The 25044-nt window shown below is 27.2% G+C and overlaps 1 protein-coding gene across 1 annotated transcript in view; it reads left to right on the forward strand.

Annotated features, from left to right (window-relative positions):
- The first annotated feature begins 6744 nt into the window (after nucleotides 1–6744).
- Nucleotides 6745–25044, forward strand: part of LOC136973945 (transcription factor AP-2-beta-like) — a 53512-nt gene continuing 35212 nt past the window's right edge. The window contains exon 1 of the mRNA XM_067268718.1: nucleotides 6745–6986. Within this exon, the coding sequence (XP_067124819.1) occupies nucleotides 6963–6986 (24 nt within the window). The 5' untranslated portion in view covers nucleotides 6745–6962. The remainder of the gene's footprint in view (nucleotides 6987–25044) is intronic.

The raw sequence follows: 25044 nt of genomic DNA on the forward strand, positions 1-25044 counted from the left end.
CGCGATGATAACCAACCTTAAAAAAGAAAAGAAATATTATTTAAGACTGCAAAAATATATACATCTGCTACAAATTTTAACAAATTGTTTGACTACAAAGTATACTACTATCTATGTAAAAATATTTTAACTTACTACCTACTTTTTCTTGTTCGTCCTTCTAAGATTATATGGTAGATTTTTACAGTGTCGTTACCAATATTACCTATTAGCGATACCTTAACACGAATTATCTACGTGTTTTTGGGGTGTTTTTTTAAGGAGGAGGGAAATTTAAATTGTGTAGTAAACACGTGATTACAGTGAGGTTGTCGTTTTGTAAGATCGTTAAGCGGTAAGTTTGTGCATTTTTAATCAAGAAATTAAAGAAATAATGAATTTTTATTTATATAACTTTTATGAAATGATTTCACAAATCCAATACCAATTTTTGAGACTTTTTTGATGTTAACATCGTAATTAAATAAAGCTATATTAAAATTATACAAACACGAAAATTATAAATACGAGTATATATTTTTTCATTAAAGTCTTGTAAAATATACCATTTTATAATAGAATTGTTGTGTTTCATGAACAGTTAGCTGAAAAACAAAGTGATCATTTTTATTAAATAAAACAATTGGTTCTTATAATAAAGGTCAACGCAGAATCCTATCAAAATCCTAACGAACAGAATCATACCAGATAAAACCTTACCAAGACTAAATCCTTTCGGATAATATAAATTTTTAACTATATAATTACGTAAATTTTATTATAACTTACTATATTGTATCATCATTATTTACATTATCACTCCTTTATTAAAGTTTCCATAGTCTTACAGTAAGATATTCTCTCGATATTGTCTAGAGCTAAGAAATATCAATAATCTTTTGAAGTAGTTTATATTTTTATGGGCACATAGATAAACAAATAAGCTGTGATTATATGATTATATATATTATCGTCAAGTAAATCATATAGAGTTTTCAAGTAGGCCAAAATTCATAAACGTTTCATTACAATTCCAAAGTCATTTATATTGATTTTTAAAGTTATTCTGTGCATTATTGCGTTAATAATATTTAATATTTTATGAATGAGGAACGGAGACGTGTAACTACACGGAACTGTGACAGGAAGTAAAGAAAACGTTCATTACATCCGGAGAGAATGAGAGAGAGAGAGAGAATGCGTGACAAGTTTCGTTGCAACTTTCTACTAATGAAGAAACGGGTCCAATAGATAGTTTATCCCAGGTGCATGAATAGATATTCCTTCAGGCTCAACCGGAAGTAAGCATCGCGTCAGGAATATATATTTAATTTAATTGGGAGATAGTTCGGTTTTAAAGAGATTTTCGATATCAAGTTCGTAAGTAGATGGCCCGAAGATACTCTCATTAGATATGAATAGACGAGTAAATAGTAGTAAATTAAAGATATTAACTTATGTAGAAAACAGTTTTTTTCACACATACACTCATTATACATTCATAAAATAAGTTTAATTTGTTACGGTAGCTTAGTTAATGCTCTTAAAACTCGAGGCATTGTATTCATTAGCAGCAGAAAATTAAATACTTTAGGTAATTCAACTTATGCATGTGTTTCAAACTATAAATAAATTTTAAATTAATTTTTTTTTCTCTCATAGTTACATAGTTTATAGTTTGAATTCTTTGCGATAGAGGTCATTACTTCTCATTTTCAGTAAATTTATGTAATGTTGAGTGCTATGAGCAGAGGGCCATGTGTATATATTTATACACATTGACTTGTGCAACTTATATAAATAAATTTCAAATAAATTTATGCGATCGTTATGCAAATATTAGTGCATAAACTTCTAAAAATTACACTTCTATAAGATTAGAAAGTCATATGTAAAATCTGTGTAATGAAAAGTTTTGTAAACATTAATTATATTAAAACTTTTATATAATTAAGATACGAATATATAAGATTATATATATATAATCAATAAGAATTGATTCTTATGGATAGTTGAATATGAATTTATATGGTTAGATGCTTTATTTAAAGAATTAAATACTTAAAACTAGAAAAAAAACATTAAAAATTCGGAAACAAAAGCTTATGATTATCCTTAAAAATAATTTTTTATATTCTTCTATTATTTTTTAATAGCAATCATAAATTTGATGTGAATTATATAGACTTAATTAAATAAAGTGCAAAATAAATCTTATTTCTGAATAAATATAACTGGAAAAAAATAAGTATTCTCCAGTAAATCAGTTTAAAAATTTCACAAGATTTATAGGCTACAAAATTTTCAAGTTTGTATCTCATAAATCTAGTTAAAATCAGCATTTTTTCCGCCTTTTTAAACTAGACGTTTGTGTATATTAGATGCATTTTAATGTGATAAAATAGGTCTAATCTTTCAAACTTGGACTCATTTTGTGATTTCAGAATACTGATTAAAGTAATATAAAATCAGCTTAATTTTTTCTGAATATTCTATAAATTTATAGCTTAAAAATCTAATTACTTTTTCACTCATTATTCGTTTATTTTATTGTTGAGGAGTGAAAATGAATGATCTAGAAAATAGAACCATTGAAAATATATTGTTATAATATATTAAAAATTAGAAAAATTGCTTAAAAGTATATTATAAATAAAAGTAATATAAGTAAAACCACAGGTGTCCGGATAATACAAGTTTTTCATAGCATTTCTTAACTGATAAAGAGAGGATACAGGCGTAAAAATCTCTAATATCTAAAATATAACAACTTTAAAATTTCGATTTTTTAATATATCTGATAAAAAGGAAACTATTTTTTCCTCTTATTCTATTTCCTTTTCTACAGATAAGATTACTCTAATTACCTTTATAATAAATGAGATAGTTTAACGTTCATTAACATCTCATTTAGGTTTTCTATGTAATGATCTTTAATTTACTAAAGATTCTAAGGATTTTAAATTTTAAAGTCGGAAAAAATTAAATATTATTCTCAAACAAACACATCCCTATCTATAGACCTTCTGGCTATGTCAACGTCCTTCGATTCCTATGAAAATTTTGAATGGACATAACAGATGAGCCGCACCTGGTTTTGACTTGATAGTTGGAATGAGATAACTCTATATTTTCATTTTACGGCTTTAACTCTCTATTGTTATGTTCGTTTCTTTATATTATAAAACTTTCGTATAATTTAATCAATGTTTTTACGATTGTCTTCTATTATAAGTACGTATCGAAGCTGATCTTTCTCATCGAGATCAAAGCACAATTCCTTATAAGTATCATTTGATTCCAAAGAGAAAGATCTTAAAAAATCTTCAAATACATTTAACAATAGAAAACAATCGTTAAAATATCGACTAAATTATAATATTTTTAAAAATTTCGCCATTAAAACGAGCTATAAAAGCAGTAAAATTATCAATTGTGCCACTAAACAATATAATTGTTTAGTGGCACAATTTCGATTTTTATAATTTTATAGTTCATTTTAATAGAAAAATTTTTATATTTACGTTTTTTTTTGTTTTTTAGTTGTAACTTTTGTTTATAACGTCGATGTCATTATTACGATTAAAATTATGCTCTGTATCTTCTATCCATCGTTTTTACGACATTTATATTGTTTATTAAAGTAAAGAATATAATTTATTTAAAATAAATCAGTTCCAATTATTGTTTAACAATCTTAAATCTTTAAAAAAAGCAATTTTTTTTAATGAATCAACAGCGAAGGAACGTTTCGTTTGACAATAGATGTGTAAACAACCTAGATGGTTTGTTCCTTCATTCGCTCATACTGTCGCTATTTTGACAGTGATCATCAGTCAGTGTCAGATGATGTCAATCACAATAAGTTATACCTTCAAGCAATGTCAAATTCATAGAGCTGTTATACTTTTTAAAGACGTATTTGGAACACAGAAAATGAAGTAGAGCTACTGAATAACATAAGAATAATAAAATTCGGTGTAAAGAATATTAATTTTCACTTAAAAAAATTAAGTTGAATATTTATAAAATGTTTTATAATATTTAAAATATAGTTTTAATGAAGTATTTTTATACGTATTCATAATTATTAAACGAATAATTTTAATACAAAAACTACATTTTATATGAATAGAATCACCAGAAAAAGTTAATAATTTTTAAGTTTTATGCATATTTTACTGTTTACAAAAACGTCTTCGTTATAAATTTTATTTCATGAAGTTTTATAATTTGTTTCTAATAATTTTATTGGAGAAATTATTATTTAGTAACCATGAAATTCATAAACTCGTCATTTTACTCTTAAAGAGGCTATCTCATTCTCATCACGTGAGATATCCTTTGAGACATACAATATGAATGATATCATATTACGTGAAAATATTATATTTTTGTAACTTATAAAGTTCTAATTCTGAACAATACTACATTTTATACCTTTATATACGAATACTGAGAATCATTAATTAACGTTTTGTTTTATTTTAAAAGTTAAAATTTTCATATAGGATTTACTAAATGTAAAAATAATTTAAATAAATATTTCTAATTCGAAAAATAGATTTTAATTGATGAAATAAAAAAATATATAATTTTAAATAATAAGCTAACAAGAAATATTCACGTTTTAAATAAAAAAATTATATAATTTTTACTATTTATCATAAACTCAACTAAGAGTGATATCAATATCAATCATAGATGAAGCAGTGCCAAATTTCAGAATAGAAACATGTGTTGACACTCTTCTGTTGGAGAAATTGGTTGTAGAAACATACATAAAAATTTAAAACATTAATTTATTTTATCACTAACATTTATATTTACTTAAAGTTTATTTACATAAAAAACGTTAAGTAAAATTAAGAAATAGAAATCAGTGCGGTACTCTTATCCTATATACATAGGATAAGTGTACTGCACTACTTTCTATTTCTCTCACTATTTGAATAGAATTTATGCTTAAATTACGTTATATAGCCTATATATATTATAATTCCGTAGTATAGTGTATATAAAATGCAATTTAAATATAACTCTAGATGTAGGCTATAATTATATGCAGATTTACGTTATCAACTAATAATATGCTTTAGTAGAAACATAAGTTAATTCATTAGTTTTCTATTTACAGTTTTAAACTTTCGTAAACAACATGCATCTCTTTATATGGTAAAAATTCTATTTCTTATCTTAAAAAACTATACATATAATTGTATTTAGGCAATAAAATATAACAGAAAAATGAAATATAAATTATTATTTTTATTAAACCAAGTATATAGGCCAAGTATTCAATATTTTTGACGTAACAAGTCATCAAAATAGTCAAGTTAAACGACTCCTGCTAGAATGATTTTAATAAAATTTAATTTAAAATTTTCTTTTCTAATTTTTTTTAATCTATAAAATGAAAAAAACGTGTTTATAAACTGCAAAAATTACTATAAAATTTGTGAAACGTAAGAAAAAACATTCTATCATCATCATGTTTCGTGCGTAAATTAGAACTTTTTTATAAATAAAAATTTAAAGTTAACTTTTAACTGAAATTTATTATATTTAACATTAAATTTGGATAATTTACAAAAATTTTTCCATATTTTAAGCATGAAAACTATGCATTAATAACGGGAGAAGTGTCTAGTATTTACGGAAATGAAAGTGCAGATAAAGGGGGTGGGCAAAAGCAGAGTTCACGCGTTATCCTAAACAAAAGGGTTAACGGTTAAAATTAACCTTGATTTTATTACTAATCAGTTAAATTAAGTTGTATTTCCTGTGTCCACTTCCGTAAAAACACCTGACCCAGTTTAGCACCTGCATGCACATCAGTCTTACCAGTTATTGTTAAATCTGTTTCCGTCCCATTTAGTCGCTTGGTTGATGAATCGTGACAAACACTCTTTCCATTTGGGTATAATATAGATTAGATACTCTTATTATTTTGTCAATTTATAAAAATTTAATTTTCTACAAATACTTAAACCAAATTTCGAAAATGCGTGTTAAAAAATTCATTTTTTTTCTTAAACTAAATAAATGCATTTTTTATTTTTGGTGTGTCCTAAAAAAGAATTTTTTTATGATTTAATTTTATTAATTTTCATTATTTTAAGTGTCTTAAATATCATTTGAATATTCCGATAAATTTTTTCTTGTGTTTCTTGACATTTTAACACGCTATCTGGTGTCAAATTTTGTAACTAATTCGATTATTGACAGATAACGAAAAAATTAAGACGGTAAAGAATAAATTTTATTCATATTTAAACTAATTTAATTGAAATAATTTTGCATTTTTAATAATTTAATTATTCTTACTTTTTATTGCATTTACAAAACATGTTATTAAAGATATTTATATCGTTAAGAGATTGCATGATAGAGTCTAGCTTATCTTCAATACAGTTTGATGGCCTTCAGAAACGAAACGTTTCAAACATATATTTTCAGTTTTTGATAGCATTTTGGCCTTCGTGCTGATTGATCTCCCGAATAAGTTTAAGTGTAGCTTAAGGGAAGTTTGTTAATCATCTATTGTAACTATAGAGAAACCGATTTCCTACATTTTTTAAAAGTTGTATGTTTTTTCTGTTATTCAAAGCGAAGTTTAGATCATTTCTCGGTTTACTCCGGCGTCGGAAAGTCACACGGGGTCACATGTTAAGTCTAAAACACTAGAGAGACGGTAAGCTTAGCCCGAGGGTAATAGAGCCTAGAGCATTGGCGGCTCAACGAGTCCAGCAGTATTTTCACTGGTTTAGGAGAGAAACAGGGCGGAGACTGTGGACGGGGTTCTGGAAGACACTTTCGGGTCTCGTGCTCGCCATTGTTCGCGAGACACAAGTCTATTGTGTAAGTGCTCGAGTGGCTGCTGCTACGTATACATCGTTGTGTTATAGGGAGTAAAGAGAAGAGCCGGAATTTGGCCGGCATGTTATGAGCCGAAAATTCGTCAATTGATATTAAAATCACTCATGCTGGAATCGGAAGTGAATATGGTAAGTTAATACTTAAAATCAATTGAATGAGACTTGAATTGTGTTTAGTACAAGTGTCTTTCAAGTACTGAAACCAGGAAATAGATTTGTTTAATCCTATCAGATTTCGGATTACATTTTTATATTTATAACTTAAAATAAGTTTAAATATAAGTATAATACATTCTTATATAAATATATTTTAATATATAACCATGAAGATAGCAATTTATTTAAATAATTTAGATATCTTTTTATTTTAATAAACTAAAACAACTCTTAGTCACTTATCAAGTAGTTATTTTGTTTTCTTTTTTTTTTTTGACAAATTCTTCCCTCAGTAATGTTTTCTAAAACAAAGATTGATTTATATGTAGTAGACACTATAATTTACTTATATTAATTAACTTGTATTAATATATAACAGGATAAATTAGATATAGTATAATAATTCTAACATATCAAGATCTGTTCAATAAATTTCACAAGTTTCAGTTCCGTTGGAGCAGGTGAAAGTGCAGGTGAGAGTATCAGGTTCTTCAATCTGGACTGATACAATCGCAACTAAACTCATTTAATGTTTGCTGTAAAATAAATCTTTATATTAATCCGACTTTTATTTCAACGTATAAATTTTGTATCCTTTAACAACTAAACTTTAAGGAAATAATGTTTTTCCGAGGGATAAAGAAGAGCGTAGAATTATTTAATTAAATTCTATTTTTACCTAACAAAAACTGTCAAATAAATTATTAATAATCGTATCATGCTTACATCGATGTTAAACGTAAATTTTTAAACATCTAGTTGACGTAAGTAATTTTTTCTGAGTAATCAACTGTCACCCTACAAGGGTAATTCTGGTAGTGAATCGTTCACTCCCATCCCACGCATCAGTAACGGGGTGCTAGATACACATCCCAATCTACACTGGACCGCCCATGGACTGAATCACGTGACACTACCGGTAGTAGGAATTGGTACTTGCCCCCCGTGTCGAAAGACTACCCACGAAGCAGGTAAAAGTTTTAGGCTTTTGTTTCAGTACACGAACACACCTTTACGATTCTAAAATTGGAGGAGAATCCCTATGGTGTAAATGGATCAAACAAGACACTTTCTAACAGATTCATACAATAGAAGACATGTCTCAGACTGAACATCTGTGAGTCTGTTCAGATGCATTGTCATTCTTAGTTTAAAAAATATTCTTTAATAATAATTTTTACTAAAATTAAAGTTATTTATGTAAATTTTTTCTTATTATATGATATTCCGGAACGTTAGATAACAGCTTATATTCAGTAAGGAGAATTTAGGTTGGTCCAGGTGTTCTATGTCTCTCTTACCTTTCCGTAATCACTATTATTTTACTAACAAGCAAGAGGGACTTCTTCCTGTTTTTCTTTCTTGTTCCTAACAGCATTAGCATGTTAATTAAATATTAAAAGCTGTAGCGTATCAATTTAAAACTTTCTTTATATAAAATAATTTTAAGTTGATTTATATAATTGTTTTATTTTTTTATTAGTTCGATTTTCGAAATAAAGAATTAAAATTTTTTCGGTAAATTTTAAATTTACCGAATCTAAATCACACATCCAACAGTGAAAAATGCAGTTGTGCAAGTAAAGAGTTCTCAGCAAGAATAAGATAATTAAGTAAATTTGTAAAAATTTATATATATTTTTTAATTTTTAACAATTTAAAAACATCTATTTTAATAAGAATATATTATTATATATATATATATATTTTTTTTTTCCTGTGAGACAGTCGATTTTTCAATAAAATTTTAGCTTTTTAAATCTTAAAATAAATCCTTTTTATCTTTAAAATAATTTATTCCATAGTTTTAATTATAAAAAGTTATTTTTTAGATTTTTTTAATAAAAAAATTATATTTAGCGCTTTTTAAAGTAAAATTTAAAAATTTTTAATATCAGAATTCCGGTTAACGTTTATGTAATGACATTGACAGCTCATATTTTAATGTGTAATTTCATTTAAAATCTTTTGATATTACAAAATTTCCTTTTTTAACATTTCCTAGAATAGAAAAATTAATAATCAAAAATCGTTGAAAACTTTTTAAAATTTCTATTTAAATTCACGTTACAAATACTTATTCTAAAATAGAATATTAAAAGGTATCTATGCAATGCGAATATTTCGATTTTTATCGTATTAAATTTCTATATTTAAGTAATTTATTTTATATATAAGTTAACGAAAAAAATAAAATAAAAAATTTTAAATGATAAACAAACTAGTTTTGTAAATACTTTAATAATTTTTTTTTCTTTCTTCAATTTTTTTCCCTTTGCTGGATAATTAACTTTGCTTCTAAGATAATCCTATTAACGTATGCCATCTAAAAATATGGACAAAGTATAGGTTTATATATAATTCGATCATTGAACGTGAGGAGAATTTTCAAAAAATCTGGAGGAGTAATTTTCATCGATCATGCAACAATGACGCAATCAGTAATAGTTATGCCAAATGGCATGGCCGAAAGGTAAAAAAGATTTTCGTTTTACCATTGTCGAAATTGCGGAAGTTAAATTACTTAAGAAAAAAAAAGCATCAAAGTACTCTTCTGTGTTGGACTCGTGATCCCTCTTGGGCAATTATGATGTCATTTTAACAAGTTTCTCGTTTCGTAGTAGCAACTACACGGAATTAAAGAAGGAATAAAATAAATTAAAGGGTTATTTAAATTATCTAAATTATAATAAAAATAAAATTTAGTATGTAAGAAATCTCATTGTTGTAGAAATTTATTTCGAGTTTAATTATTTCACTTAGAAATTTAAGGATAAAAAGTTTGAATATATATATTTTTTTGAAATAATAATAATAATAGTTTAAGCATGAAGAATTCTAATTACTATACACGTAAAAGAGATCTCTAGACCATTATTTTGTACAATTCAATGTCTCACTCGTCTTGTTATATTCTATGTAATGTTTTTAGCAAGACGTCCTGTCAAGCTATTTTAAGTATAATACAACAAGCTTGAAATATTTTTACTGAATATTCTTTGTGAAAGTTCTTCTAACTAATAATTCTCTGTATGAAAATTGACACAGACTATCTGACACTTAGACAATTAGAATGAATTCTTTTACTAATATCTACTAAAGTTTTTCAGTATAAAACATTAGATTTTATATTAGACGAATTGAGAATGAACCAATATGTCTCATACTTAATTTTTACAGAATATCTTATAATAGCTTTTATCTAACATTTTTAAGAAGAAATTTCAGAAAATTTTTTAAACATTTTTTAGTATGAAAAGTTCCGATATTAAATTTTGTATATACCCGTAATATATTCAAATAGGAATATATGAATTTATTTAACATATTCCAATATAAACTATCATATTTAAAATTTTTTACTAGGAATATTGTGCCCAAAATATTTTGAGCCATTCTAGAAAATACGCACCATACGCTCAAATGATGATCGATGTGATTGCCGTCCTTTGCGCACACAATTTAGACAGGTGATTCAATTATTCCATACACATTACAAAATCTCGGAGCTCAGAGATGACCCGAATGTTCTTTTTCGATCGCAGATTCAGTCCTCTTAAACTTGGCTACTAGTTGCCCAACAATGGTGGGAGAAATTGGTGCTCGCTCTTGGTGTTTGAGGTTGAATCCTGTATCACCTCCCTGTTACTGCGCTAGTTGACACCATTAGGGTGATCTCGATGCGTTCGTCATGCGTTATCATGGTCCTGAAACGGGAAAAAACCCATTACATTACAACGGGGACACCCAGAGGGAACAAATTGCCCTGGGTTCCAAGAAGTTGGGGCCCATATGCAATATTTTCCCGTTTATTTTTTTTAATATAATAATTTAATTTGCTGTAGAGCCCCACTATGTATTTTGCTCCAGGCCCCGGCTACCCTCTGGGTGGCCCTTCATTACAGTTTCTTATGGTGCATGACATATGGGACACCCTGTATTTATAGAGAATGGGCTATATAATCTATCATGCTAAATACTATTAAATATAAGTTACTAACTTATAAGTACGATATATTCTGTTTAACATTTCATAATAAAATAGTTATTTAAAATTTTTAAAAAAATATTTTAAAATAAGACATTCTATTTGATGTCTTTTAATATAAGAGATGCATATTAATATACGGTTCTTTAATGCGGTTGTGGATTTTATATTCACTTTATAACGCATCTATTGAATTCCGCAGGTAAAACGGATTTAAATACGCTTTAATTTACAAGATTTTAAGCCGTTTCGGTTACTTAATTGTCCATAAAGCTCATGAAAGTAGCGTAGGTGTTGCTGTATTTTTTTTTCAACATTTTATCATGGCCGAAAGCTTTAAAGGTAGGGATTCACTCATCCGTGCAAATGATTACCACTAAGTTTGATTTAATCGTTTTGGCAATGTGAGAAGATATCGTAAATAGTCATTTATGATCGTTTCTGTTGCAGCTTTCACGTTTCCGTTTTTGAAAAATAGGTTGGGATAAAGAACTATCGGTTATTTTTTTTCTCTAAATATATTCTATTGTTGTTAGATATGATCTAAGTTGATTGTAATTTACAGAATTTATGTAAGTTTATAACATAAGATTTATGGCTCAATTTATTTCTTAATATATCCAAACTATAAAAACATTTTTTTAAAAATAAAAAATTAACAATAAAAAATGTCACTGAAGTGATAAATTTTAAGTAGAAGTTACTTAAGTATCTTTTATTTATGTACAGTACTTAGGCCTATTCAATAAATGACTTAAATATAATTTCTAGTAAATTATAATAAAATTTTTAAGTTGATGATAAAAGAATTTAAAATAAAATTTATATAGTAATAGGCTAAATTTAAAATATTAATAAAACCCTAAAAATGGAAATAAAAATGAGAAAAATTTAATGAAATTTTCATAATTTCAAAGAATTAACAGTACAATATGATAAAATAACAACAATAAGGTTTTAATAGAATAATATTTAATTAAAATTTTTATATCTTAAATATAGTATAGAACTACTAGAATACTCGAAAAGTACCAAAATAAATTGAAAAAATAAATATAAAATGTCATAAATTTTAACAATTTATTACAGTTGATGAGTACACAAAAGTTTGCTGCATTTTTATGCTACATTTACATAATTTAATATAAATATATAATTTTTATATAAATTATAAAACTTTCAAATTACTGTTTAGCACTTATTCCAATTTTTTAGTTGTTATTGTTTCATAGGCATACATTAATAAATAAAGAAACCAATAATTAATTAAATTTTACATTAAGATTAATTTATGTTTAATTTAGAATTATTAAAAATTTTCTCGATTTTTTTTTCACGTAATAAATATTATATAACAAGTGTGGATGTATCTGTTCTTAGTTCCCTGATGTAGAACATAAATGTGTGAACTCTGCACCAGAAACTAATTAAAACAAGGAACATTGAGTTACACACTCTTAAAAACATTTGTTTACGCATAAGTTAGCATAATTTAAAAATGTAATAGTGACAGAAACGACAAGGTGGTAAGAAAAAAAAAACTACGTTAGAAAGTGATACCCCAATTAGAACTAATGATTCATCTGGCATTATAACAAATCAAAGAGTAACTTAAGGGTAAATCTCACGTGTTTATGTCAGAACCCTGAGGTAACCGACTTCCTGTCTTGTTTGTACTGTTTTACGCGAACATCTACGTGCGTTCATTACGTCCGTTGGCGCGTGCACCTGTGTTGCCCCCAGCCACGCGTTAATGACGTCATCTAACACTCGTGCAGTGAACCTGAACTGTAGTGATGAATGTCTGAGTATATCTCTAGTTAATTTGAAATTCCGAAGGGAAAAAAATAAATATATAAATAAAAAAAATTAGCAGTTTTTCATTCAATACGGAAAGGTACTATCAATGAATATTTTAACCTGGTCTAAAAATATTTATTGATAATATTTTAAGATTTAGGATTTTTTTAAAATGGTTTCTTTAATATCAAATGATTAAAAGCTTTAATAATGGTTCCTATGTAAAATTTTCACCTTGAATTTCTATAATTAAACAAAATATTTTTATTAATGTCATCTTTTTAAAAAGTAAAACGCAACGCTTTAATTTATTGTAATTTAATAAATAAATAGATAATTTTTAAAATATTTTATTGTTAATTTCATTTAAAATTTTCAAAACTTAAATATCTGAAGAGAATTTTAGCTTGTGAAGACTTAATTTTAGCGCTAAATGATAACTCTCCTAACAATCTTAACGTTAAAAATTTCATCAATGATGATTTTAAAATAAAAATTTATAGATTTAATAAATAATGATAATGCTTTTATAAATTTTTACTGTGTATTTTTAAAATTAATGGCCATAAATTTTCGTTGATAGCATTTTTAAAAGTTTTTATTGACAGTAGCTTGGAAAATCAAAGTCAAAAAGTTATGAAGGATCCTTTCTTCTTTATTCATTTCTTGTTTAATTTATAAAAGCATAATTCTATATATTTAATTTTCTAAATAAGTATAATTAAAAAGAGTAAAAGACTAATGTATTTTTCAATAACTAATTATAAACTATTCTTTCTTTTTTTTTATTCGAATATTTGATTGATTGTCGAGTATGAAGTCATCATTAAAGAATTCTACAGAGTAACATCGAAGCTAGTTTTTACCAAAAACGAGTCAAAGAACCTCGCATCTAGTAATGGCATAGATGGTAGCGTAGGAAAACTCATTTCTCATACTAGGTGTTCGGTATGATTAGACCTACATAAAGACTTAGAATAAGGAAAAAATATGACAGTCACCCATTTGCCTTAAGCCATTTTGCATCTTCTAAAGGTTTCGATGGAAAAAATTTCTGATAGTTCATCTCTGACGCTAAGAAAATAACCAGTTATTTTGGTTGAAGAATGAGAAATATTTCTCACAAAACAGTATCTTTTCACATCTATTACTAAGATGGCTCTAATTCGAAACGATTTTCGGGGATTTTTTCGAGTCGTTTGCAAACTATTTTTATTTTATTAGGTCAACGATCTCGATCTTTTTTCCCCCTATTTTATTTCTTAACATAATTACGCTTCTTAAGAATATGTGAATCTTTAAAGTATAAAGACCGAAATGAATCTACTGCACTTAGTTGCTTTTAATCTATAGATTAGTGTTGAAAATTTAAGTAAATACGATTTGAATATACATTTTTCAAAATCAAAAAAGTAATTTCTAACTTTCTAAATTAAAATATAACTTCGAAAATCTGTATGCTTTAGCATTGCGTTAAGTAATTTAAGCCAAATGCATTGTGAAAGTTTATCTGAAATATTAATTTCTTTCTTTTAGAATTTAACTTCAAAAAATATTTAAAAAGTTGTCCACCACTTAAGAATTTTTGTGTAAAATTCAAGAATTCTCTGGAATTGCATTCATTTCGAATGTTTCTTAGTTTAAATATGAATAATTTTATCTTTCATATCAATTTTACTTTTCGATAAATAAATTGCTTTATTAATGGTCAATCTGAAAATAAGGCAAATATAAAACGCTGAATAAAATAAAAATTTAAAAATAAAAGTGAATTTTAACGTGATAGAAATGACGAGACAGTTTTCTTCAGGCCAGATACAAATACGATCTAATGTTCTTCAGATGTTGAACTTTTATACTTTTTAAATTAAATAAATGTATAATTTTTTAACAATTATAACGTTGAATTTATAATAGTGATTGGCGATCAAGTTGCATCTACGTAACTTCGATCTAGCATAGCGGAACTTATTTATATGCATACGAATAGTGAAACCTAGTTCGTAAGTCATTTTATAGCATAAATTTTACATTGTGTGTAAATCTAACTAACTTATTATCTTACTATACGAAGAATTCAGTTGGAAATATATCACTCTGTTACATGCTTAAACAAACAAATATTAAAACATCAATTTATATGACGTCTCCTATTTTTTAATTGGCTTATATCCGAATCTACAAAAGCCTGTTTATGAAAGCATAAGATTTATGTTTAAGCCCTTGCTTATCATAATAACAACCTTTCTATTTTCAACGTTCTTTTCTTCAATTCTAAGAAGTTATTTCGGCAAGAGACAATTTTCATCATTACATGCAGACGCCAAATCGTTTGTGGTATGCGACATTTTTAACTTTCAGACGAGACTAGTTTAGGAACAATACCTACGTCTGACTTTTGACAACAAATCTTGGGGTGGAGTGAGAAATGGCCTCCATCACCACCGTACGTAAATGACCTATGACCCGTAGAGCGCCGAGTTGGGGAAGATGCCCTTTTGTTCGACCCGTAATTTGGGGACTGGACGGAACGAATCGACGGGTTCAGGAAATCAATCCAGTATTTCGACCCCCTCTCCCCATCGACTCTCTCTCACCTGCTGCTTGGATAAGGGGGGCATACGAGAGGGCACCTGACGAGGCGCCTCTCTTTGTAACGCTCGTCCGACGCCCCTTATTCTATTCGACTACTTTTTGTCGGTTTCCGGTGAATTGGTGACCTTTGGCCTATAAGCCAGGGTCATCGAAGACGATAATTAAAGGATGCTTCCTGTATCTCGTTTGATATTTTGATTTTAAGAAGTCATCGAAATGAAGAAAAAAAATGTAAGCGAACATGCAACGTTATTATCGTAATATAATTAAGCTAAATCATTGAAACAATATTCGGATATAAAATACGAAAAAAGGAAATGAAACAAACAAAAAAATCTCATATACCACCCTCAGTCACATTGTAAAATAGTGAGTTCAGTGGCATTGCTGGATTTAACAATCAAGAAGCCTCTGGCTGTAAGCAGGTGCGGGAATGCATGAGAAACTAGCCTGATCACATTTCATCTTTTGAAAACTGTCATGTACGCTTCTTCCTCCTTTCCAATTTAAGAACTGCACGAAATATAGGACCTACTTATTAGCACGACTAAGTAATCAACGATTAATAAGTTATCTTCATCCGTAGCAAGATATTTTGTCCTCACCATTTTGAAAAAGAGCTTTTCCTTATTCAGAAACACAGTAAACGTGTACATTACTGTAATCTCTGTACTATTGGGCATGCTAATATACTATAAAAGACCTGAGGCGAAGGAGGGAATGGTAAAAGAGGATGATCAGAAACAGCCGGAGGATGAAAAGAACTAAAGTCGCTGCTCCTACACAGTGGAACAGCGGGATGGCTTCCAATCTCAGACACCTGACAACTAAATTGTAGGCTGCCTTCAAACGGGGGTGATGTGCTACCAACTACTACTTCATGCATCTTCCCCTACCTATTTTTGGGGTCGTCTATATCGTCTAGATCCTATACCACGTTTTACAATCACAATATTGCTCATTTACTGCAGTACCTTCGTAAAAAAACTTAATTTTCACATATTTTATCCAACAACAAAAGATCTCGAAGAGAACCCTCTCATAACAATTACATAGAAATAGTTTTAGAAAGCTTACTAGTATCTAATAATTGTTTTCTGGCGAGTTTACTGATCTTAGGAGGAGTGATTTAGTGGAATTATCTACAAAATACACTGAGCTTTTCTTTAGGTAAATTATAAAGTGAAGCAAATGCCTTTTTAGAAATAGTCACTTTTGATATAAAATATCATTAATCACAGTTAAGGCTACTTTACTCGTAATACATTAATGCCAATCCATTGACCTCGACGTATACGTTACAACAAAACGGACTTAACAGGTTAAATCTTTTAAGAAAACATGAAGCTGTTGAAATAACTACCCCTCTATGATTTATACCACTTTGTTGCCTTTTAATCAATATGATGGAATAGACTTAAGTTTACAGCGGCGAGATTTCTTATCACAAAGTGATGTTATCTTTTGGTCGTGACTAAACTCCAACTTGTGCTACCATTTTTTCTTTATTTTTTTCGTTGTTAGCTCTTAAAATATATATATGCTACTTTAACCGATGGATATAGCTTAAACCATCGATCATTAATCGGTCCAATGATAGTCTATTGTTCGTTTGTGGGTGGTACAAGATACTTGAGAATAGCTTTCAAAATTTATGTACGAGATTAAGGAAATTTTTAGTTATAAATTATTACTTTTTAAACAATTTTTTAAGAAAACATTCATCTATCAAAAATGAGGAAGCTTCCTTATTTAAATTATGAGATCTTTAACTTAGATGAGTGTCGAATGGAATGTAACTTTTTTAAGGAGTAAAAGCAATCGGTATTTCCGCTATAAACAATATTTTAATTTAAAGAATTGTTTACATTGAACTTTTAATTTTAAAACATTAACTATAAATAAGATAAATATGCGCATAAAATGTTTAATTAAAATTCTGTAGGTATTTATTTAAAAAAAAATTATACCTGTGATAGCTGTAACAAATTGTTAGATGAGAGAGAGGGGGGAAAACTCAAAAGTGAATCAGATAACTATAAATAATTAAGATAATTCTCTGATAGAAAATTTTGTTCGAATAATTGAAAATTTTTATAAAAATTTTAGGTTTTATACCTATACAGCATTTGTAAAAGCAAACTATTAAATAAACTTATTTAAATTGTCTAAAAGATATCTAAATTTAAAATAAAATTTTAAAAAAATGTAAACTATTCAATTTTTATTATTTAAATTTATTCACTTATAATTTAAATTAGAATATTATAAATTTTATTATTTATGCACAGTTTGAACAATCGGCAAGTTATTTTCATAAGAAATCGTGTTACCTGTCTTCAAATGTTACCTTAAAAGTAAGTAACGAAATATTACATAAAATAAATTACTTGTCATGGCTTATTTACAAGTAAAATAATAATAAATTTTTATTCATAAAATACAAATTTGAAAAAAGCGACCGTTTTTGCATATTTTTAAGTAAATTGAAGTGTTTTGTGTGCTGTCATTTAGAAATTAGCATTATAGGAGATAAACAATTTTTGAATTTTTTAAAGAAATAATACTTTATTTTAAAGAATCGTATTGATTATGTGATTATGAAATGTAAAGATTTATTCTTCCTTATGACTTTAAATTGTGATAAAAATGTTGCAATAATTACTACTCTGATTTGTACTATGTTGTTTTTGATTGATTTGAATCAAAAGATGGGTCTACATCTAATATTAATTTAAACTAAAACGTAACGTTTACCTCAAAAGATGATAATTTCTACTTGATATAAGCCTATAAGAAGATTTTTATAATTAATAGGCACTTCTAAATGATTACTTCCTTTCTATTCAGAATTTAAAGCATTAAGTATAGTAGTTCTAATTGATTACTTTTAGCATTGTGGCAATATTTAACCTTTATAAAATATAAAAATCGTATAACTAAGATGCATTTTCTATATAAATAAACAATAAATAACTAATATTTACGTCAGAATAGGAAGAAGACATTGAAAATATCGATACATTTATAGTATGATGATTTGTTTGGAATCGTTTACTGCTCAATTAAAAATAAAACTTCTTAAATGTTAAAAATTTCATTTTGGCTTCATGAAATTAAATTTATAATCCGTTTAAATTATTCTTCTTTATTAAGGAAAAATTATGAGTGGAACTTTAATTCGAAACTTTCAATTTTTTTTCTTTTTAAATTAAAATTATTCATATTTAAATTTTACAATACAAATAAATATTTTAGGTTAAGAATTTATTTAGATACGTTCTAAATAACTTTAATTTAATGTCATTTTGTTAATAAATAGCTAATACATTTAAAGTGCAATTTCTATTGCACAAACCACAATGTGACTCATAAAGCCACAAACAAAAGAAGAAATATTTGGAATAGGGTAGGATTCTAAACACACGTCTTTCGATATGTTCAATTCACTAACCAAAGAATGTCGGTTTGCATCTCACCTTGATACCGTACATTTCAGTCTGGATTTTGAATTCTTTTACGTAAAGATCTGGTTTATACATTAAAATTCACAGTTTTTTTCCTAAACAAAAACACTGTTATTTTTTTACATTAAATTGTTTTATTTTATTATCTATATTATTATAAATCTTATGTTTAAACAATAAATTTCTTCCTATAAATGCATATATAATATAGAACTTAATAGGAAATTATGAGTTAAATTAAACTTCTCCCATTATCAGAAGGATAATCAGAAGCTAATGATAAAGTTAATTTTTCTTTTATTTTTTGCATAAAATAATTAATGAGTGTCATGTATAGATTTATAACGTGTTAGTCATTGTAATCAGTTTATTTTGTAATGAAATCTTGATGTAATAAACTGTCCATTCAATAGCAAAAACTGTCAAAATTTAGCATTTGATAAATTTATTAAACCTTTAAGTATGACTCTTTTCATACAGCTTATTTTATTTGTCATTCTATCAATATTTATATAATGTAAATATTGATCCGAGTAGACGTGACCTTCGATACATCAATATAAGAGTACAATAATACGGGGTGAGCACTTATCAAGCTGACAATTTCCGTAACGTTCCCCCACATTCGTCTGCTCGTCAGTTGGCATCTACCGGCTTGTAATTATGAAGGTGAGAGGGATTTTCCGAAAATGAAACGAAGGAGATGAACAGCAATGAGGGAGAGATGAGATTTGGGGTGGAGAAACGAGATGGATAGACACAGGTGCTAATCATGCATTAGGTTTAACCGTCAAAGACCGAGCAATTTGCTTCGGGCTATATTTTGTGATAAGTCAAATGTCAGTCAAGTGGGAGGCAAAACTCAACCTACTTTATTTATTTACATACAAAACAGACCGCGGTAAATGGACTTGGATATATTCTTATAAAGATGAAAAACGAAATTTTAATTATAGTTAAGAATTTCATTAACTTATATTTTTAGTATCGATTATATTCTAAAATAGTTATGACATTGTGACGCAATTAATTAATTTTAGGAGGTATATCTAGTATCATTTAACGCATTTTTAGTTGCTTTTCTCGCGGTAGATTTCATGAAATTATAAATCGACAGCAGAATAATTGTTAAAAAGTTCTAAAAAAAACATTTTTGCGAGCGCGTTAACGCCTTCAAGATCGTTTCCAATTGCATTCAATTTAACCTTTCAAATACAATCAATAGCTTTCCTCCATATAATAAAACATACATAAATACTATAAACATTATTCTTGATCTTACAAAAATTCAAATTTTACATTACAAATTAACATAAATATGATTAAAAGCATCTGAAAATAGATATTGTTACGGTATTATGCAGTATAATAAGGGTATAATTTTTCTAAGGTTTAATTTCATATTAAAATTGTTAACAATATTTAATCTATTTAATTAATAATATATAATTAACAAAAAATCCCCCAAAACATAAAATAGCAATCAAAAAACGGGATTCAGTTAACGTATGAAACATCGTAAATATGTCACCAATATGGCGTCTTGGAGTGTCATTCAGTAGTTTTTACAAGACATGTACAATTTGTCAAAATAACCGATTCTCAAATTTTTTTTCCTGTTTTTTCTTTTTCTTCTCTCCCTTTTTTAAAGTCTTTGATTGACCGCTTGCACCTGTCCGTCAGTTTAAGAATGAAGCGCGTGACCGCACGAGCTATGACATTCAGTTATAGATAGAAAGGCCTCAGGGGGGCCAGATTCGGCACGTAATATATAGGAGATAGAAAAATTGATGGAGGAGAAGAGAAGTAGAAAAAGATGATTGTGAAGAATTATAGATGTACGCGATTCAACAAAAGTCATGATAGAGTTGGATGACCTCTTCCACTACACTTTTATATAAACGCATCACTATTATTAATTTTTTTTTAATATTTAAAAATTTAATGATTATCCGAGCTAAAGGATTTAACATATTATTTGGTTACAATGTATAAAAATGCTGACCACAATTTTTATAATTTGAAATAGGAGTAGAGTCATAATTTTTTAAATATAAATTCACTCCCTTTCGTCTGTTTTAAATTAAAAAAATTAATATAACGTAGTTAAAGTTATGATTAGTATGTTTCTCACGTAATTAAACTTGAACCTACTCGAAAATTTATATTCTTTTAGATTATTGTTGTAGGCAGGAAGATATATATTATATCTCTCCTTTTAAAATATGGCCATTTTTGTGATTAATAATAAAGTTTGCAAAACAGGACTACCTTCCTCGTACATTCAATAGAGTAACTTCTGGTTAGTTCTTATATTTTAGTAGATTCTTTCTAGTTTTTTTTTAATGTATATATAAGATTATATAAAGGAATGATCCTGGATCATCAGTTATGAGGTAATTATAATGCGGCTAGTACAATCTGAGGGTGCTCTTTCATATTTCAAAATAAATCTCATTCAACCTTTTTCATTTCTCAAAAGATGATTGTATCATACATCTTTAGTCGGAGATGTGATCACATTAATCACGAAAATCATACCTTCTATTCATAGAACGACAGTAGCCGTTCTTTACATTCAATGACACTTTGTAACAAAGGGAAAAACTCAAACTGGAAAATGTAATAACTTCACAAGGAAATCATAGATTTTTCCCCTATCAAAATATGTACCATTTCATCATAAAAAGTAAACAAATCACGTTATAAGTGTAAATATAATTAATAAATTTTACTATTTCACGATCCATTTTGTTAACGGTTAAACGGAATCATTCCAGTCACGTGTTATCGAGGTATAACGGTCGTTATATGCATGAGAAATCATTGTTAAAAAGCAATTAGTCGTTCGATATATTGCTATTGTATTTTTTTAAACTTGCAAGATACTTATGTTTTGAAAAATATATGAATAATGGATAATTATTAGCATTTTACAGCACAATACAATAATTTAATAGCAAAGTTAAGATTAAGTAAGGCAAATCAAATAAACTGTAAATCATATTTTAAGTAGAAATAGTTTGAACAGATTTATAATTACTAAATGATGGATGAATAATAGTATATTCTACAACATAGCCTATATCTTGTATAGAATGTGTGAATTATACGACAGTATATGCGCTTAGATTTTATTATTTTTGTTTATAAATTATTCGAATGATACTTACATATACTTTACTTTAATAATTGTATACATTAAATTAAAATAAAAATCAAATGCTATAAATTACACGTTATAAATTAGTTATAGAAAAGATAGCTTATGCAAATGATAAATACTATATATACCTTATGGTATTTATCATTTGCATAAGCTATCTTTTCTATAACTAATTTGGGAGGAAGAAATTAAAACAGTATAATTTAGCTACTTTATTATCTTTACATTATTTCATACTGTACAAATTTAGAAGATTGTGACACTTACAGAATAAAACACTATCAAACGACGTGTCAGATGAACTATTGATTTATAGAAAAATATAGTATAGATTAAATATTAATATTATATCATAAAGTAAATATATTATACTAAAAAGTAATTATTATTGTGTGCAAATTAATGAATTATATTTATCTGTTATTATCAATATATATTTGTAAAACTACATATTATGAATTATAATTATGCAATTCAAAAGTTGTTCATTAATTTTTAAATTAAGTTTGCAACATAAAATAAATTCATTATCGACCTAGAAATGCCCAATTTAATCTGTTGTGTAAGTGCACTCACGATAACATGGGTGATAATTAGCTTTCGTGACATCGTTGGTACGTATTTTAATTATGAGAAAGTCGCATGGTTCGGATGATTTCATTTCTTGAGAATGTTATTGCAAAAGCGTGGAACTTCCATGCGATTCCCACACCATCGATTTGTCGCATGGTTGATGGTAACTTCCATCGGAATCAACTAAGCCCATCATCTGACGGTACATAAAACAGGTCTCTCGACTTAATTACCATCCAAGCTTGTCATCGGAGCGTGAAGAGATTCCCTCCATGGCATTCTCAAAGATCAAAAGGTGCGTTCAAGTTAATTAGCAAACAGTTTTTACCTTTAGTTCAAAAATCTAATTTGAAATAATTTTCACATTTAACAACGTACAGACTAATTTATAACTAGAAAGAATTTAAAAAATAATAATAAAAAAATAATAGATATTTAAGATCAACAGCTATGACAGATGATTGCCCATAGAATAGACAACGTGACACATGCTATGTGTTTGATTGATAAGCATTCTACGACCGAACACTTCTATGGACGATTCATATGCATTTTCTATTCTGTTCTCATTGCTTTCTTCCTCATTCATAAGTGTAACAAGTAGATAATTTGTTACGCCCATTGTAACATTCTTACATTCCTTTTTATAATAATGAATATCTCGTAGAATGATTATTAAATAAAACCTTTTCAATTTGACTTAAGAGTTACATTTATTTATGAAGTTCAACATCAGTAACGATACAATCATCAATTCGAACAATATATAAACGTAAGCGCTAATTGAAAAATATAACTTATCTCTTAGTCTCGAATTTATGAAGGGTAGTTTAGAAGGACAGAGCTATTATTGCCAACAAGCACCTGAATGATGGATCTGCTGATTGACCTTCGTGCAATTACTCACTTGCAACAGTAGCGTATGCATCAGATTGCACTAGACCATTTCTGTTACATTTAAATGGTTCGTTGCTTAACATAAAACTTAACCAATGTCCTTTGTAAATAGATTTCAAGTAATTAATTTGCTTTACTAAATATGTTAAAGATCATCCATATTCTACTTTTTTTTTTATCAATATGTAGGAAGCCAGATGAATATTGTGAATACAGTATATACGTGTGTGTGTAGGCTATATGTGTATATATTCTTTTGTTTTTTATATTTTGCCACTTAAAACTGTCGATAAATTTAAAAAATTTAAGTATTATTGATTGAAAAGTCCGTAATTTGATTAATTACGCTATAAATTTTTCATTATTTGTTCTATCTACCTTACATTATTTTTGCTTAGAACTATCTTTTAATCTAATTATTACGTGGTCTGTCAAACAAAATGATATAGAATCTTCAAAGTAGTAATTTTCCATACTTTATAATTATAAAAATTTTTAGGTTTAAATTATTTTTCACTTTTTTTTTAAATATAAACAAAAAATATAGAGCAACTGTAATTATAGGATACTAACTTAAGATGGTTATAATTTAAATATTTCATATTTTTTATAATAAATTACGAAAATAAATAGTTTGATAAGATATATATAATATAAATTATAATTTCTATAAATATACATATTAAAACTGTGTTAGTCTGTTTGACAATGAAAAATATTTAAGATCAAGAAGACAATTTAAAAACTAAACTATTGCGAGGAAAATTTGATAAAAAGTAAAATTTACTGTAGAAGTATCAATATTTGAAGTGCTCTATATCATTTTTCATTATAACTTTACGAGGCGTATTATAACTTTTAGGAGACGTATGATACACATTGCAGAGAAAGTGCGAAGAAGTAACATTTTTTTTCTGTTATTAATTGTTAGCTCTCTTTCTACTATCAGAAATCTTATTAGCGTCAGACGGTACGAAAACTTAACATCAAAACACAAAGACAAGTCCAATCAACTTTTCACTTCTTGGAAAGAGGTCAAATTGAAGTCTGACCTGACAGGTCAGTGGTATCTTATTGGCTGTGTTTACTGGTACCTCAAAGCAGTTCATTTGGAGCTGTTTGCATTCCATTAAGAAAAAAAGACATTAATAAGTACTTTTAAATGCATTCAACTTTTTAAATAAATCTATTTAAGAAAAATAAAATTTTAAAAAATATTTATAACCTATGTAATTTTAAGGTTATATTATTACGATTACGTGTGGTTTTCAATTAAATTTTTATATTACAAAAAAGAAAGTCAAGCAAAAATGAATTAGAATATTGCATACCAATGACATAAATGGGTGTGATTGATGTAAAATATGAAAATATCACTTTTAAAAGTTATGTTGATTTGTGAATTATTTATGTACTGTAACTTTGCTCATTTATTTTTAAATTCTTATTTTTATTCAACATGTAGGCGCTTTTAATTTTCGAAAATTAGATTTGTTTTTATATTATTAAAAAATAGAAAAGTTAGCCTATAACTTCTTACTAGAT

The sequence above is a fragment of the Centruroides vittatus genome, unplaced genomic scaffold (assembly GCF_030686945.1).
Source record: "Centruroides vittatus isolate TY-2023 unplaced genomic scaffold, ASM3068694v2 contig_3324, whole genome shotgun sequence".
In the NCBI taxonomy this organism is placed as follows: Eukaryota; Metazoa; Arthropoda; class Arachnida; order Scorpiones; family Buthidae; genus Centruroides; species Centruroides vittatus.